Source organism: Panthera onca, chromosome D4 (genome assembly GCF_046562875.1).
Source record: "Panthera onca isolate mPanOnc1 chromosome D4, mPanOnc1 haplotype 2, whole genome shotgun sequence".
Classification (NCBI taxonomy): Eukaryota; Metazoa; Chordata; class Mammalia; order Carnivora; family Felidae; genus Panthera; species Panthera onca.
Window position 1 is genome coordinate 80,603,278 of NC_138351.1, and position 14,651 is coordinate 80,617,928.

General features: G+C 41.6%; 2 protein-coding genes across 3 annotated transcripts in view; one reads left to right on the forward strand and one right to left on the reverse strand.

Annotated features, from left to right (window-relative positions):
- Positions 1-6,352, reverse strand: part of FBXW2 (F-box and WD repeat domain containing 2) — a 32,647-nt gene extending 26,295 nt beyond the window's left edge. For both annotated transcript variants that reach the window (XM_078436548.2, XM_078436547.2), the window contains exons 1-2: positions 6,246-6,352; positions 6,035-6,143 (exon numbers count right to left, since the gene is read on the reverse strand). The gene's annotated coding sequence lies outside the window, so the exon portion shown is untranslated. The remainder of the gene's footprint in view (positions 1-6,034; positions 6,144-6,245) is intronic.
- A 2,754-nt stretch (positions 6,353-9,106) lies between these two features.
- B3GALT9 (beta-1,3-galactosyltransferase 9) lies at positions 9,107-12,165 on the forward strand. Its single transcript, XM_078436178.2, has 2 exons — positions 9,107-9,112; positions 11,062-12,165. Exons 1-2 carry the CDS (start codon positions 9,107-9,109, stop codon positions 12,163-12,165), a joined length of 1,110 nt encoding a protein of 369 aa, XP_078292304.2.
- Positions 12,166-14,651: the final 2,486 nt, after the last annotated feature.

The following is a 14,651-nucleotide window of genomic DNA, read 5'->3' on the forward strand; positions in this document are numbered from 1 at the left end:
TATGCTGGTGTATGTGACTTGCTCCTTTTGAAGTCTAGCACATGCTACATGCACCTTCACAGTAAAAGATTTATAGTATCACTCATTATAAAATAGTTTATTCTATACACTTCTCTCCCCTCCCCCCCAACACGATCAAAACCATCGTAACACTATTTCCTTAATACGCTCTATTTGGGTACTTAAGTCACAAATATAAGCACCAGCATGTGACAACCAGAAGGCAAGTCTCCTGAGCAGTAACTGGAGACATTAGTTATCATGTAGGCACAGCTTGATCTGTTACCAAAATCACAGAACTGACTACTGGGTTTTCAATAAATATTCAGGCAAAAAAGGTCTGGGGAAGAAAAACAGGCAGATGTAATAAATCATGTGGCTCAGGTATTTTGGTTTTTCTACTTCCTTTATGGCACTGCCTGTTAGAACAAAAATTACCAAAGGCCTTATGTAGCCTTACATAGTTTTTATAAGCCTCATATGAGCTGGTGACAACTCTTAATCATGTGCCCCCAGAGAGCAAAGAGGGTCAAGGAAGCTTGCACAAATAAGTAATCCTGATGCTTCCAAAACACCAAGAAAAAAACAAAACAAAACAAAACAAAACAAAAAAACAAAAACAAAAAACAAAAAAACCCCAGGTAGCATCATCTCTACTTTGCGGAGGAGGAAGTTACAAGTCAGAGAAGGTAAGTGATTTGCCTACCTACAGTCAATAGAGCTATTAAAACAGCATCAGAACAGACTGGAAGTCAGTGCTCCCTCCATCAGTACTCTTCCAACCACACAGACCGAACTGTCTCTCTCTGACTACAGCTACAACCAGGAGAATCACAACCTGGTTATAAAATCTGGTACCTATCTGATTATACCACCTTCTCCTTTAAAAGAACGACACATTGCTCCAGGACTAACTGGAGCAAAAAGAAACGTTACAAGTATATAGCATTACACATTGCATCAAGGTATCAACCCGCTTTTAAGAACAGGGAGTAAACTAATGAAAAAACAAAAAATACAGCAAATCAGCAAAAATCATCTTTCCCAAGCTCAGCTATATGTTGATAGATGTTAGTGCTGGATGATGGATACACGGAGGTTTTTATTCTCTTTACTACCATATGTTTAAACATTCCATAATTAAAAAACAAAGCTTTCCTTCTAATATCACTTAGTTTCCTACCAGATTGCCATACTAATTTTAAAAATTAACACCCAAATCTCAACACATCTCCAGAGGCAAGGGAAACAAAAGCAAAAATGAACTACTGGGACCTCATCAGAATAAAAAGCTTCTGCACAGCAAAGGAAACAGTCAGCAAAACTAAAAGCAACCGACAGAATGGGAGAAGATATTTGCAAACGACACATCAGATAAAGGGTTAGTATCCAAAATCTAGAAAGAACTTATCAAACTCAACACCCAGAAAACAAATAATCCGGTGAAGAAATGGGCAAAAGACATGAATAGACACTTCTCCAAAGAAGACATCCAGATGGCCAACCGACACATGAAAAAATGCTCCACATCACTCATCATCAGGGAAATAACAAATCAAATGAGATACCACCTCACGTCTGTCAGAATGGCTAACGTTAACAACTCAGGCAACAACAGATGTTGCCGAGGATGCAGAGAAAGAGATCTCTTTTGCATTGTTGGTGGGAATGCAAGCTGGTGCAGCCACTCTGGAAAACAATATGGAGGTTCCTCAAAAAACTAAAAATAGAACTACCCTACAACCCAGCAATTGCACTACTAGGTATTTATCCAAGGGATACAGGTGTGCAGTTTCGAAGGGACACATGCACCCCCATGTTTATAGCAGCACTATCAACAATAGCCAAAGTATGGAAAACGCCCAAATGTGCATCGATGGATGAATGGATAAAGATGTGGCATATATACAATGGAGTATTACTCGGCAATCAAAAAGAATGAAATCTTGCCATTTGCAACTACATGGATGGAACTGGAGGATATTATGCTAAGCGAAATTAGAGAAAGACAAATATCATACGACTTCACTCATATGAGGACTTTAAGAGACAAAACAGATGAACATAAGGGAAGGGAAACAAAACTAATATAAAAACACAGAGGGGGACAAAATATAAGAGACTCTTAAATATGGAGAACAATCAGAGGGTTACTGGAGGGGTTGTGGGAGGGGGGATGGGCTAAATGGGTAAGGGGCATTAAGGAATCTAGTCCTGAAATCATTGTTGCACTATATGCTAACTAATTTGGATGTAAATTAAAAAAAATAAAATTAAAACAGAAAGGCGAGGCGAGGCGAGGCGAGACGAGACGAGACGAGACGAGAGACGAGACGAGACGAGACGAGACGAGACAAGAAAACAAACCAAACAAACCGAACAAACCAAACCTATTTACCAGAGGGGAGGTGGGTGAAATAGGTGATGGGGATTAAGGAGTGCACTTGTGATAAGCACTGGGTGACGGAACTGTGGAATCATGATATTGTACATGTGAAACTAATATAACACTGTATGTTAACTATACTGGAATTTAAAATAAAATTATATTTAGAAAAAAAAAGGAATCCTGACACATAGATTAAAAACATTAGTATCTAAATTAATGTCAAAGAGGAAAATAAAATTTTTCCCATAAATGTCACCTAGATGAGGTCTACATCAAAAGCCAGATCTCACCTTCCAACTTTGTTCACGTAAGGTCAGTAAAAGTCCTTTTCATTAATTTCCCAATATCAAATTTGGCCAGAATGTTATCAGACAAAAAACAGTAAATGCAACCAAACTTTCCAATCACATCATCTACTATCCAATAATTTTGGTTTTTGGAACAGTGAATGCACTTTAAAAACAAAATAATATTCTGGAATCCTCAGGGTTTGGGCTAGGCAGGATTTATTAGTTTAAGGATTTACCTGGCAGCCAAAAAATAATCGGTTCACCAAAAGTTTAATCAACAACAGAAGTTAACACACTACCTCCTCCTGAATCCAAACAACCTTCTATCTTCAACATTTCCAGAAATTTTTTACTTGGAAAAAATCACTCATAGCAAGGCAAAACAACTCTTTTCTTTGGACACCCACAAAATGTCACCATAGCTAATTAATTAATACTGGCGAATTAAAAACATACACCAAAACATCTGCCCAGGAATCCTTTTCTACAGTGAAAAAGCATGGGGGGCTTCTTCCTCTATTACACCTACACCTACACACACATGAATATCCACACATCCATCATAGAAATGTTTACACATAAGTTAAGCTGAATTATTATTTAAATGACCACAAGGCAAATTGATAATACCCATGAAAACATTATCAGGTAGGTTCGCACCATTAACAAAAACTAAGACACATCTTACAGCGTGCCAAATTAATGTAGTCATGACACCATAGAAAATTATGGGACAAACTTTTCAGTGAGAGCCTTTAAAAAACCCAGCCATTTCTGAGATTCATATATTCTCTTAACCCATAATAAGAATTTTTTCCTCAACTCTGCACTATTAGAAAACACCAGTATTTACTTTTCTAAAAAAAAAAAAAAAAAAAAAAAAAAAAAAAGACTTTGGAGGTTAACTTTCTTAAGGTCACAGGTCTAAAATGAACTCTTTTAGAGAGCCTGTAGGAATATCATGTACTGGCCGCACAAGGCCCCCAGGGGAAAACTTCAGGAAGCAGGATTTCAATTCAACACATGGAGGAGCTTTTATTTTTTTTAAGTAGGCTTCACGCCCAGCGCACAGCCTAATGAGAGGCTTGAACACACAACCCTGAGACTAAGACCTGTGCTTGAGTGGGGCGCCTGGGTGGCTCAGTCGTTTAAGCGTCCGACTTCGACTTAGGTCATGATCTCGCGGTTTGTGAGTTCGAGCCCCGCGTCAGGCTCTGTGCTGACAGCTCAGAGCCTGGAGCCTGCTTCAGATTCTGTGTCTCCCTCTGCCTCTGCCCCTCCCCTGCTCACGCTCTGACTCTATCTTTCAATAATAAATAAAAATTAAAAGAAAAAAGACCTGTGCTTGAGATCAGGAGTTGGACACTTAACTGACTGAGCCACTCAGGCTCCCCATTAGGAGGAACTTCTAAATCATCAGGAGATTTCCAACAGTGTAGGGGCTGCCTCCAGAATGGTGAGATTCCCATTACTGGGAAAGTCAAGGACAGTTAGAAACACAGGCAGAATGAGGTATATATGAAAATGCTTTGGAGTCAGTCAAGTCTTTCAGTGATTTACCCACTTCCTATGTGATCATGGGCATCTCTGACCAACTTCTAAACTTCAGTTCTATCTGTAAAATGGGAGCTATCCCTCACTTTGAGGGCTGGGAAACTCAGAAATTGAGCAGGGGTGGTACTTTTATTAGTTTTATTATTATGAATACTGGCCAGGAAAGCTTTTAGCAGCCCTAAGGCTGGAATAGACAGGACTACTAACAACCCTTTCAACCCTATGATCCTTACCATAAACTTTCCCTTAAATTGGCTTAAAATACATGGAAGAAAAATTCACGGACTCAAACTTACTGGGGTTTAATTTTATAATTAAGGGCAGTTATTGAGTTGAGGCTAGAATTTCCTGCTAGGTGCATTTTTGTCTGTACCCACACTCCATGCTGTCTTGCCTTCCCCTCCCCCCGACTTGAGATGAAACATTAAACTTGTCCTTCTGCCCTCAATATTAACAATCACAAAGCTCCGAAATGGGTATGATGAAGACTGCTAAATTGGAAGCCAGGAGGCCTGGGTTTGGTCTCTGGTTCTACCATTAATTCCCTATGTTCCCTCTGGCAACTCTCATATTTGTATTGGTTTAAAAGATTCAAGTACTACTCATAGACATTACTTCATTTGATTATCAGAACTTCAAGGAAAGTATCAGTACTATTGCCCTTAACTAATAAATGAGATTTATGACCCAAGAGGTGGAGTGACTTTCCCAGGGTCCCATAGGAAGTTAAGCAATTTAACATCTTACCCAGCTCCCCACCGTCGCAAACAAAACAAAACCTATATACTGCTAGGTCTTACTAGAGATAGATGTTCTGGATAAAACATCACATGTACGTTTTCCTCTCCTCCACCAGGACCTGGCCTAGTTAAGAGTGAAAACAAGACATTTGTTGTTCGGAAGCCCGAGGCTTCATCTTCCCTGGCTTCTCATCAAGCATAATCAGCTGTTACAGTACAGAGGTTTTGAAAACCTGTATCTGGATTTATAAACGTACACACACCCAAGGTATCTTTGGAATATTCAAGAAGCTGGCAACACTGGTTGCCTCCAGAGAAACCTGGAGAGCTGAGGAACAGGCGTGAGGAGCCCTTTCTTGAATTTAAAACCATGTGAATATACAACTTATTTAAAATCTTACAACTTATTATGACAACTTAATATTACAACTTATTTATTCCTCTCGCCTTTGGTTTTGAGATGAATACAAACAGCTCGGAAAGAATACAGTGTTTATAAAATCCAGGCTCTGCAACTCCACTTGTTGCTGAGTGACACTGGGGAAATCACTTCACCAATCTCAAGTCCAGTCTTTGACTTGTAAAATGCAACCTCGGAACAGCATTCCCTGCAAGGGTGTTTGTGAGGCTTAAATCGGATAATGCACGTAAAGCGTTTAGCACAGTACCCTACACGCTGTAAGCCTCCGAGAAACGTCAGTTACCATTATTATTGAGCATTAATATGGCTATCTGTAGTTCAAGCGTCGTCCCCCCCCCCCCCCCCCCCCGCCACATACACACCTGTTTCCATGGCATACCCACAACTACGGCGCAGTCCCTCACATTAATACAGCGCTTTGTACTTCAAAACCACCTCTCCACACTTCATCATCTTTCAAAGTCATGGCAGCCCTGGGACATCATTGTTAACTCATTTCGCAGCTAAGGAAGCTGAGAACTAAGAGGCAGTAACTCCGAGACTCAATGTTCCCATCTCTAAAATCAACTCCAGATCCCTTCAGCCCGTTCGTCGCTCCCAGGTTCCCTGCTCCCAGAGTCGTGTTCCGCGCAGCACTGACCTGAGCGAGCGCCCCGGGGCCCGGGACCTCGCGCCGGGCTCACACCGACTAGGCGCGCTCGGGCCGCCAGAGCCTCGCAGCGGCCGGGTCCGCTCCGCAGCCATGGCGCCTGCAGGGAGAGAAAGACAAACGGCCCGAGGCGCGCCTGGTCAGCAGGGGCGCGGGCGCCTAAGAACCCCCTCCCCGACCGGGCCCCGCCTCACATACAGACCTGGACCAGCGGCCGCCGCTCGGGGTCTGCAACCTCACAGGGGAGCGGCTTCCGGTGCTGCCTGCGTCATCTCCGCGCGTCCCTCCGCCCGCGGCGCCCAGCGGACGCGGGTGCACTTCCGGCCCCGGCCTCGAGGGGGAAGCGGGCGGGCTGAGGAGAGCGCCCAGGGAGGAGGAGCATGCGCAGTATAGCTGGGACCTGTGGCGTTTCATCCACGACTTAACTTCCGTGCCGTGTATCGGAATTTGTCCGGAGCCTTGACGTCCTTCGTCGGACCGATCCGACCTTGCACAAACTCTGTGGCGCTTTTCCTTATCCTCACTTTTCGGAGGAGAGGGAGGAGAATTTCAGACACGTGTCCAAAGTGAAACAACCCATTGAGCCGCCTATCATGCGTGTCCCAAACGCTATTCTAGGAGATAGGGTTAGTGAGCAAAAAGTGCAAAAAACCCGGCCGCCTGGGGTTTATATCCCAGCGGGGGAGGCTGACATAAATAACTAAGCAAGGCATGGTGCAAGTCTTAGCAAGTGCTCACGAAAAAAATAAAGCAAGTTAAGGGGATTGGTGAACGAAACAAAGGAGGCAGGTGATCTAGGTTCAAATCCCAGCTCTGACACTCCGGCTGTGCCGTTGGCCTTAGGTAACATCTCTGGATTTATATTCGTCTTCTGCATAGCAGTTATAGTACTTCCTCGTGTGATCCTTCTGAGGACTGAAAGCTGAAGCATAAATCTTTAAGCATCAAAGAACAAAAATTGTGTGCTTCCTATGTGCCAGGCACTCTCCTGATCACTTTGTGTTACCGCATTCAATTCCCACAGTAGCCCTGCATAGTAGTTACTATTATTAACTCTTGTTTTTAGAGATGAGGAAACCCGGGTCAAAAGAGGGTTAAGCATCCTGCCTAAGGTCATCATAACCGGCTATCTTAGGATTTCAACCCAGCCCCCCCCCCGCCCCCCCCCTTCAAGAACTTAAATTCTCCTTGTCTCTCCCTAAGGGCTCATAAACTGCGAACACGCATATCTTATACCAGCACCTTCCAATAGGACTTTCAACAATTGTGTCCCCTATTTACATTGTCTAATAAGGCAGCCACTAGCCTCTTGTGACTACTGAACACTTGAAAATGCCTAATGTGACTGAGGAAATACAATTTTAATTAATTTAAATATAAATAGCCACATGTGGCTAATGGCTACCCTATTGAACAGACTGGTCCAAGAGATAGAACATGTAATATAGACAGTAAGACAGTCACATATCCAGTTAGTGTTAGGGAATGACCAAGGCGCCCAGCATCCTGCGTCCATCTAGTACGCTTGAAACATGGGAAATAAAAATTTGACTATGTGAAGTAGAAGCCAAGTATGGTGTCTTGAAAGTCAGGCTCCACGAGAGCAAATTTGATTTGGTAGGCAACAGAAAGCCTCTGTAGACATCTAAGCCAAACAGTGACTGATGACATTATAAGAAATTTTAGGAAGACATGTGTATGCAGATCAGATAACCTCTATGAAAGGCAAAGCAATACCAAGGTAATTAAGAAAAACAAGCACCCCTATCAATTTGTAGCAAACAAATTGTGGTAGGAGTTTGATGAATCAAACTGAAAATCCCAGACAGAGGTGCTCTAGAGGCAATGTTGTTAGACCTTCTCATGAACAAAGAAACCAAATTGTCTAAATTGAAGCAAGAGGAGATCTGGGAGCAAAATTTATAGCTCTAAGAGATGAAAATTGCAAAATAGGATTTGTATTTAGTTGTTAAACTTAGAATGTATAAAAAATTTCCTTTCAGATGATTTTTTTTAGGTTAGATTTTCCCACTTTGTAAAAATTTCCAAGATTGCATGACAAATGGCTGAGCAAACATTGACATTTTTCCTACCCAAACAATTACAAAAAAATGCCCTGAGTGGCAGGCAGGAACATCAACATGTGAAAAGACGAAAATGGTTCAGCCCTGCCTGAAAACAGAATGCTCAATACAACTGCTCAATACAACTGCTTATGTGACAGGAACATGAAAATATGCTGAATGTTGCTTCCTTTCTTAAACTTGCTGGTAGAAACAGTGTTTGGAATAATCCCTACATATTCATGCCCCCAGGAAAACGGCAAACAGCAAATGCTGAGTTCCTTCAGTTCTGGCTAAAATGGACTATGTGTTGTTTTCCAGTTTGAGATAAAAAATGCCTGGGTAGGTAGTTGGGGTGACATATAATTGATTCAGTAAACTTCTTGCATAGCCTATACTAGGAATTCAAAATCCTTCCCAATGAGACATAAACCAAAACTTTCATACGATGTTTCTTTGGGGAGGAAAAAAAAAACCACACCCATTAGGGATGATAAGTATTCCTTGATGTTTAGTACATGTCTTGCTCATGCATATACCAGGGAGCAGGAACTAGTCCAATTGTTTAGCTTCTTGAGAGCACTCCAAAACATACTGTATGACATTTCTCCTTGTATTATGATGTTTGAGAGGTGATGTAGGTGAACTGCTCTTTCAACTCCCCCACACGTTTCACCAGGAATTCAGCATACCGGCAACAGGTCAGTTTCAAAACATATACAAGGTTGGAAGCGTTTGAAAAGGTTTGTGTTCTCCATTCTTTGTTCTGGATTCACTCTAGCTGTAACATAATCTGCACTTGCTTCCCTATGGAGTCAGCAGGTATTCTGGGACAAAAGCTCAAGTTGATTGGAAAGAAACTTTATCCTTAAAGTCTCAGGCACAAAGCACCTTACCTCAATTGCTGTTAGACTGGAATGATGCTGAGAGCTACATTTGGACATAATTTTGGCATCTGGATTCAGTAATTTCCAAAGTCCTGAAACGGTTCACAGACAACATGCAGGTAAGTTTCTTAAATCTTGGAAGCATTTGATATCTATTAACAATAGCCAAATTGTGGAAAGAGCCTAAATGTCCATCAACTGATGAATGGATAAAGAAATTGTGGTTTATATACACAATGGAGTACTACATGGCAATGAGAAAGAACGAAATATGGCCCTTTGTAGCAACATGGATGGAACTGGAGAGTGTGATGCTAAGTGAAATAAGCCATACAAAGAAAGACAGATACCATATGTTTTCAATCTTATGTGGATCCTGAGAAACTTAACAGAAACCCATGGGGGAGGGGAAGGAAAAAAAAAAAAGAGGTTAGAGTGGGAGAGAGCCAAAGCATAAGAGACTCTTAAAAACTGAGAACAAACTGAGGGTTGATGGGGGGTGGGAGGGAGGGGAGGGTGGGTGATGGGTATTGAGGAGGGCACCTTTTGGGATGAGCACTGGGTGTTGTATGGAAACCAATTTGACAATAAATTTCATATATTGAAAAAAAAGAATAAAATAAAATAAAATAGGTTTGAGAAAGCTGAAGTTTCTTCTATGTGCACATCATCAGCTTTGAGAAAATGGAATGGAATTCAGATTATAATTGCAGGGATTTGTTTTGTTTTGTTGCCTATTCATTAGGTATAGGAAAGGAAAAGATGGGGGTCAGGATTCTCAGTGGTTAAGCTTTGGACTCTCCCAGACTTGAGTTCCAATTATGACCCTTCCCCACGCCCTTACCCACTGAGATGATCTTTGGCAAGTTACTAAACTTGGATGCTCACCTTAATTTTGGAAATAACCTATATGAAAGGGATGTTACCAAGGCTAAGTGAATTAAGTCATTTAAAGTGCTTAGCACAGTGCCTGACACACTGCAAATGCTCAGTAAGAGGTAACTATTATTATGGAAGGCTTTGTCAATCAAACTCCAATAGAAATTTAATTTCTTTGGGGCGCCTGGGTGGCTCAGTCGGTTGAGCGTCCTACTTCACTCAGATCACGATCTCGCGGTCTGTGAGTTCGAGCCCCGCGTCAGGCTCTGGGCTGATGGCTCAGAGCCTGGAGCCTGCTTCCAATTCTGTGTCTCCCCCTCTCTCTGCCCCTCCCCCGTTCATGCTCTGTCTCTCTCTCTGTCTCAAAAATAAATAAACGAAAAAAAAAAAGAAATTTAATTTCTTTAATGTTCCCTTGCTCTGTTATATTACGATACTGTATATGCCCTTCCAGATGGAAAGTTTCCATCTTCTTTGATGATGTGGAGTAAGCTTGGCACAGAGCCATCCTAGATCTCTGAAGGGGTGCTATGCAGATAACGGGAATTTGCCCATATTGGCAGATGTGTCGAATGGATTAGGGGACATCACTAAAACAGACAATGTCAGAATTCAGTATCAGATTAAATTGGAAAGTCATAGTAGAAGGATGTAAATGTTTGATAGTAGCCATTGTCCACTGGCCAACAAAAGCAACCACTTCATGGAAAAATAGCCCTTGACCTTTGTAATTAGAGAAGAAACTGATCCAAGTGCTTCACTTTCAGAAAAAAAAAAAAATCATATATTTTCCTGTAGGCTTTTAGCGCAATAATTCTGCTTGTTACTTTATATCCATATGTCTATGCCTGATTCCTCTTTGCTTTCCCAATGTCTAGCACCGTGCCTTGCATATAGTAAGTAGGCTTTCATCCAAACAAGTGAGAAAACAACCAACTAGCATTTTATTCAGTTTCTACTTCACGCCAAATACTGAACTCTGCAACAGTGGAGAAGAGAGAGCTGTCTCTTCTCTGCCAGCTGTCCAGGAGACCATGATCTAGTGGGAGAGACAGATAACAAAAATAAATGAGAAACACTTAAAGTAGTGTATTTCTAAGTGCTGTAAGAAGTACGTATAGCATTCAGTGGAGGCAAAAATAAGAATGGAGACGAAGCTTGAATGAACATGTGTTTTCGTCTTATTTAGGTGACATTCTGCAGACTTCGGACTCACCAGTGGTGTTTCATTCTATTTAATGTTATCCTGTTTCATGCTTTGCTTTTTGGGGCTGATTTTGTGGAAGAATACTTTCTGCATGCTTTGCCTTATGTGGATATGAAAGCTCTTGAAATTAAGGAGAAGGCAAGAAAATTGAACACGGAGCCCCTAAGAAGTAATCTTTCCAAGTATTACATCCTGAGCCAGTCGGAGCTGTGTAAAGGGAAGAATATATTTTTACTCTCTCTTATCTTCAGTAGCCCGGGAAATGGAACAAGGCGGGACCTCATCAGGAAAACCTGGGGTAACGTGACCAGTGTTCAAGGGCACCACATTCTCACACTGTTTTCTTTGGGAATGCCCGTTTTGGTAACTACCCAGCAAGAAATAGACAAAGAGTCCCATAAGAATAATGATATAATTCAAGGAATCTTCTTGGACAGTGCTGAGAACCAAACCCTGAAAATCATCACGATGACGCAGTGGGCTGTGACTTTCTGCCCTAATGCCCTGTTCATTCTTAAGGTTGATGAAGAGATGTTTGTCAATGTCCCGAGCTTGGTAGACTATCTTCTTAATCTAAAAGATCACCTGGAGGATGTCTATGTAGGAAGAGTTATCCATCAAGATACACCCAACAGGGATCCTAATAGTCAAGAATTTATCCCTTTTAGCGAGTACCCAGAAAAGTACTACCCAGATTACTGCAGTGGCGAGGCCTTTATTATGTCCCAAGATGTGGCTCGGATGATGTATGTGGTTTTCAAAGAAGTACCCATAATGGTTCCTGCTGATGTGTTTGTAGGAATTTGTGCAAAGTCTATTGGCCTTATACCCATCCACAGTTCAAGGTTTTCTGGAAAAAGGCACATCAGATACAACAGATGTTGCTATAAGTTCATTTTTACATCCTCAGAAACTACAGATATTGAAATGCCCCTGGCGTGGAAGGAAATTAGCAGTGGGAAAGAATGTACCCTGTTTGAGACTTACTACGGGCTCATTTCCTGCAAACTTCTGACATACTTTGACACCCTTAAACGTTTCCACGTGGGTACCATAAAAAATGATGGCATGTATTTGGGTGATTAGGTCTTTTTTTGCTTTTTATTATAAATTTGGTCTTTTTAAATTAACTCATACCTCGTTATAGAAAGCATCCCTCCTTCCTTGTGTTTTATGTACTTTCTTTTAGCGAGTTGCAAAATGTTATTAGTGCTCGGATGTACTACATCATATTGAGATTTCATGTTACGAAATCTAAGTTGAGATAGCACTCTTTTCAAAATAAAACATTCTATCCAAAAAAGGGAGAACATGACATTTAATTATAACCCAAAGTCTTGTTTCTCTTTACAGTCATTGAATTTATAAAAATCATATTCTGTGGAACTGTCATGATTCAGCAATAGCAATGGCAACTAATTTTTGCGAATGCTCAGAATTAAAGGCAAACACTAAGGAATTTGTTGAACAAAATTGTCATCTTGTATGTAAGCAGGAAGCATTTTACTAATTGGGTAGTGGAATTACATTTAATTTAAAAGTATGAACCACATAGTATATGGACTTGGATAGCTAACTCTTTGTAAAGCAATTTTCATCAAGTTCTAATTAGCCAGTGCTTTACAGACGGGATGCTACACATTCACATTCCCTGCTAATGTGTACACTCTGCGTTAGTTTCCTAGAAATGCTGTAAAAAAAGTACCACAAACTCGGTGACTTAAAACAACAGAAATGTGTTTGTTCTAGTTTTATTTTGTATGACAAATTTTTTAATGTTTCTTTATTTTTGAGAGACAGAGTGAGCCTAGGGGAGGGGCAGAGAGAGGGAGACACAGAATCGGAAGCAGGCTCCAGGCTCTGAGCTGTCAGTCCAGAGCCCGACGCGGAGCTCGAACTCACGAGCGGTGAAGATCATGACCTGAGCCACCCCAGGCATCCCTATTTGTTGTAGTTTTAAAGACTAGTTTTAGGGGCACCTGGGTGGCTCAGTCGGTTGAGCGGCCGACTTTGGCTCAGGTCATGATCTCGCGGTCCGTGAGTTCAAGCCCCGCATTGGGCTCTGTGCTGACAGCTCAGAGCCTGGAGCCTGCTTCAGATTCTGTGTCTCCCTCTCTCTGACCCTCCCCCGTTCACGTTTTGTCTCTCTCTGTCTCAAAAATAAATAAAACATTAAAAAAAAAAATTAAAAAAAAAAAGACTAGTTTTATTTATTTATTTATTTTTTAAATTTTTTTTAACGTTTATTTATTTTTGAGACAGAGAGAGACAGAGCATGAACAGGGGAGGGGCAGAGAGAGAGAGGGAGACACAGAATCTGAAACAGGCTCCGGGCTCTGAGCGGTCAGCACAGAGCCCGACGCGGGGCTCGAACTCACGGGCCGCGAGATCATGACCTGAGCCGAAGTCGGACGCTTAACCGACCAAGCCACCCTGGCGCCCCAAAAAGACTAGTTTTAAAGACGAAATCAAGGTGTTGGCAGGACCCTGCTCTCTCTGAAGCCTGTGAGGGAGAATCCTTCCTTGTCTCTTCGACCTTCTGGTGGTTGGCAACCATGCTTAGCATTCTTTGGCTTGCGGACAGACCACTTCAATCTCCGCCTCCATCTTCACACATGGCCTTCTCTCATGGGTCTGGGACTTTGTATAATCTCTGCTCTGTGCTGTGTCCAAATTTTCTCGTTCTTCTAAGGACATGTCATTGGATTAGGACCCAAATGACCCCATCCTAACTTGATGACATCAGCAAAAACTCTATTTCAAAATAAGGTCACATTGACAAAAATCAGGGGTTAGGATTTCAACATTACCTTTTTTGGGGACACAATTTAACTCAACAACACACTTGGTGATTTCTCTTGTGGAATAACTAGGCACTAGATCAATGTTCCCATTCTGGGGCCCTCGGAATTTTAGGTGTCCCCGAAATAATACACTTTGAAAATCTCTGCCATGACACTTACTACATCATATTTCTGGATATATTACTAAAATATACTGAGCCTCAGTCTATGTACAGATTCAGCCTTGTAGGACCCGTGGACTAAATGAGACATGTCAAGCATCTAGCATTGGATTTGGCCCATAGAAAATGACCGGTAAGAAGAGGTAGCATTTAAAAACGTATGTTCTGAGTGTAACAGCTTAGGCTCAAATCTTGGCTCCACTTATCTGCTGTGTGATCTTGTACAAGTTCCTTATCTCTGCTGTGCCTCAGCCTCATGTGTAAACAGGGTAATAATAGTATTTTATTCCTGGGAGAGGAAAAAGAGCAACATGAGTTAATAGATGAAAAGCTTTTAGAACAATGCTTGACAAACATTTGTCTGCTATTATCCTCAAAATATAACCAAGTAAAACATTTGACTAGCCACCAGGAAGCCAGGTTAACATTCTGGCTCTGGAATGTGCAATCTGTAAGAAATAGTAGCTACCATTAGTAATAATGATTAAGAATTTTATAATTTTCCCCTTTTAAGCTCCAGGCTTGGCCGTATCGCCTTGTAGTTCCCCCAAATGTTTCCTGTTTTCATGTCTGTCCCCTGCTTGCCCTGCTACTCTCCTTGATTTCT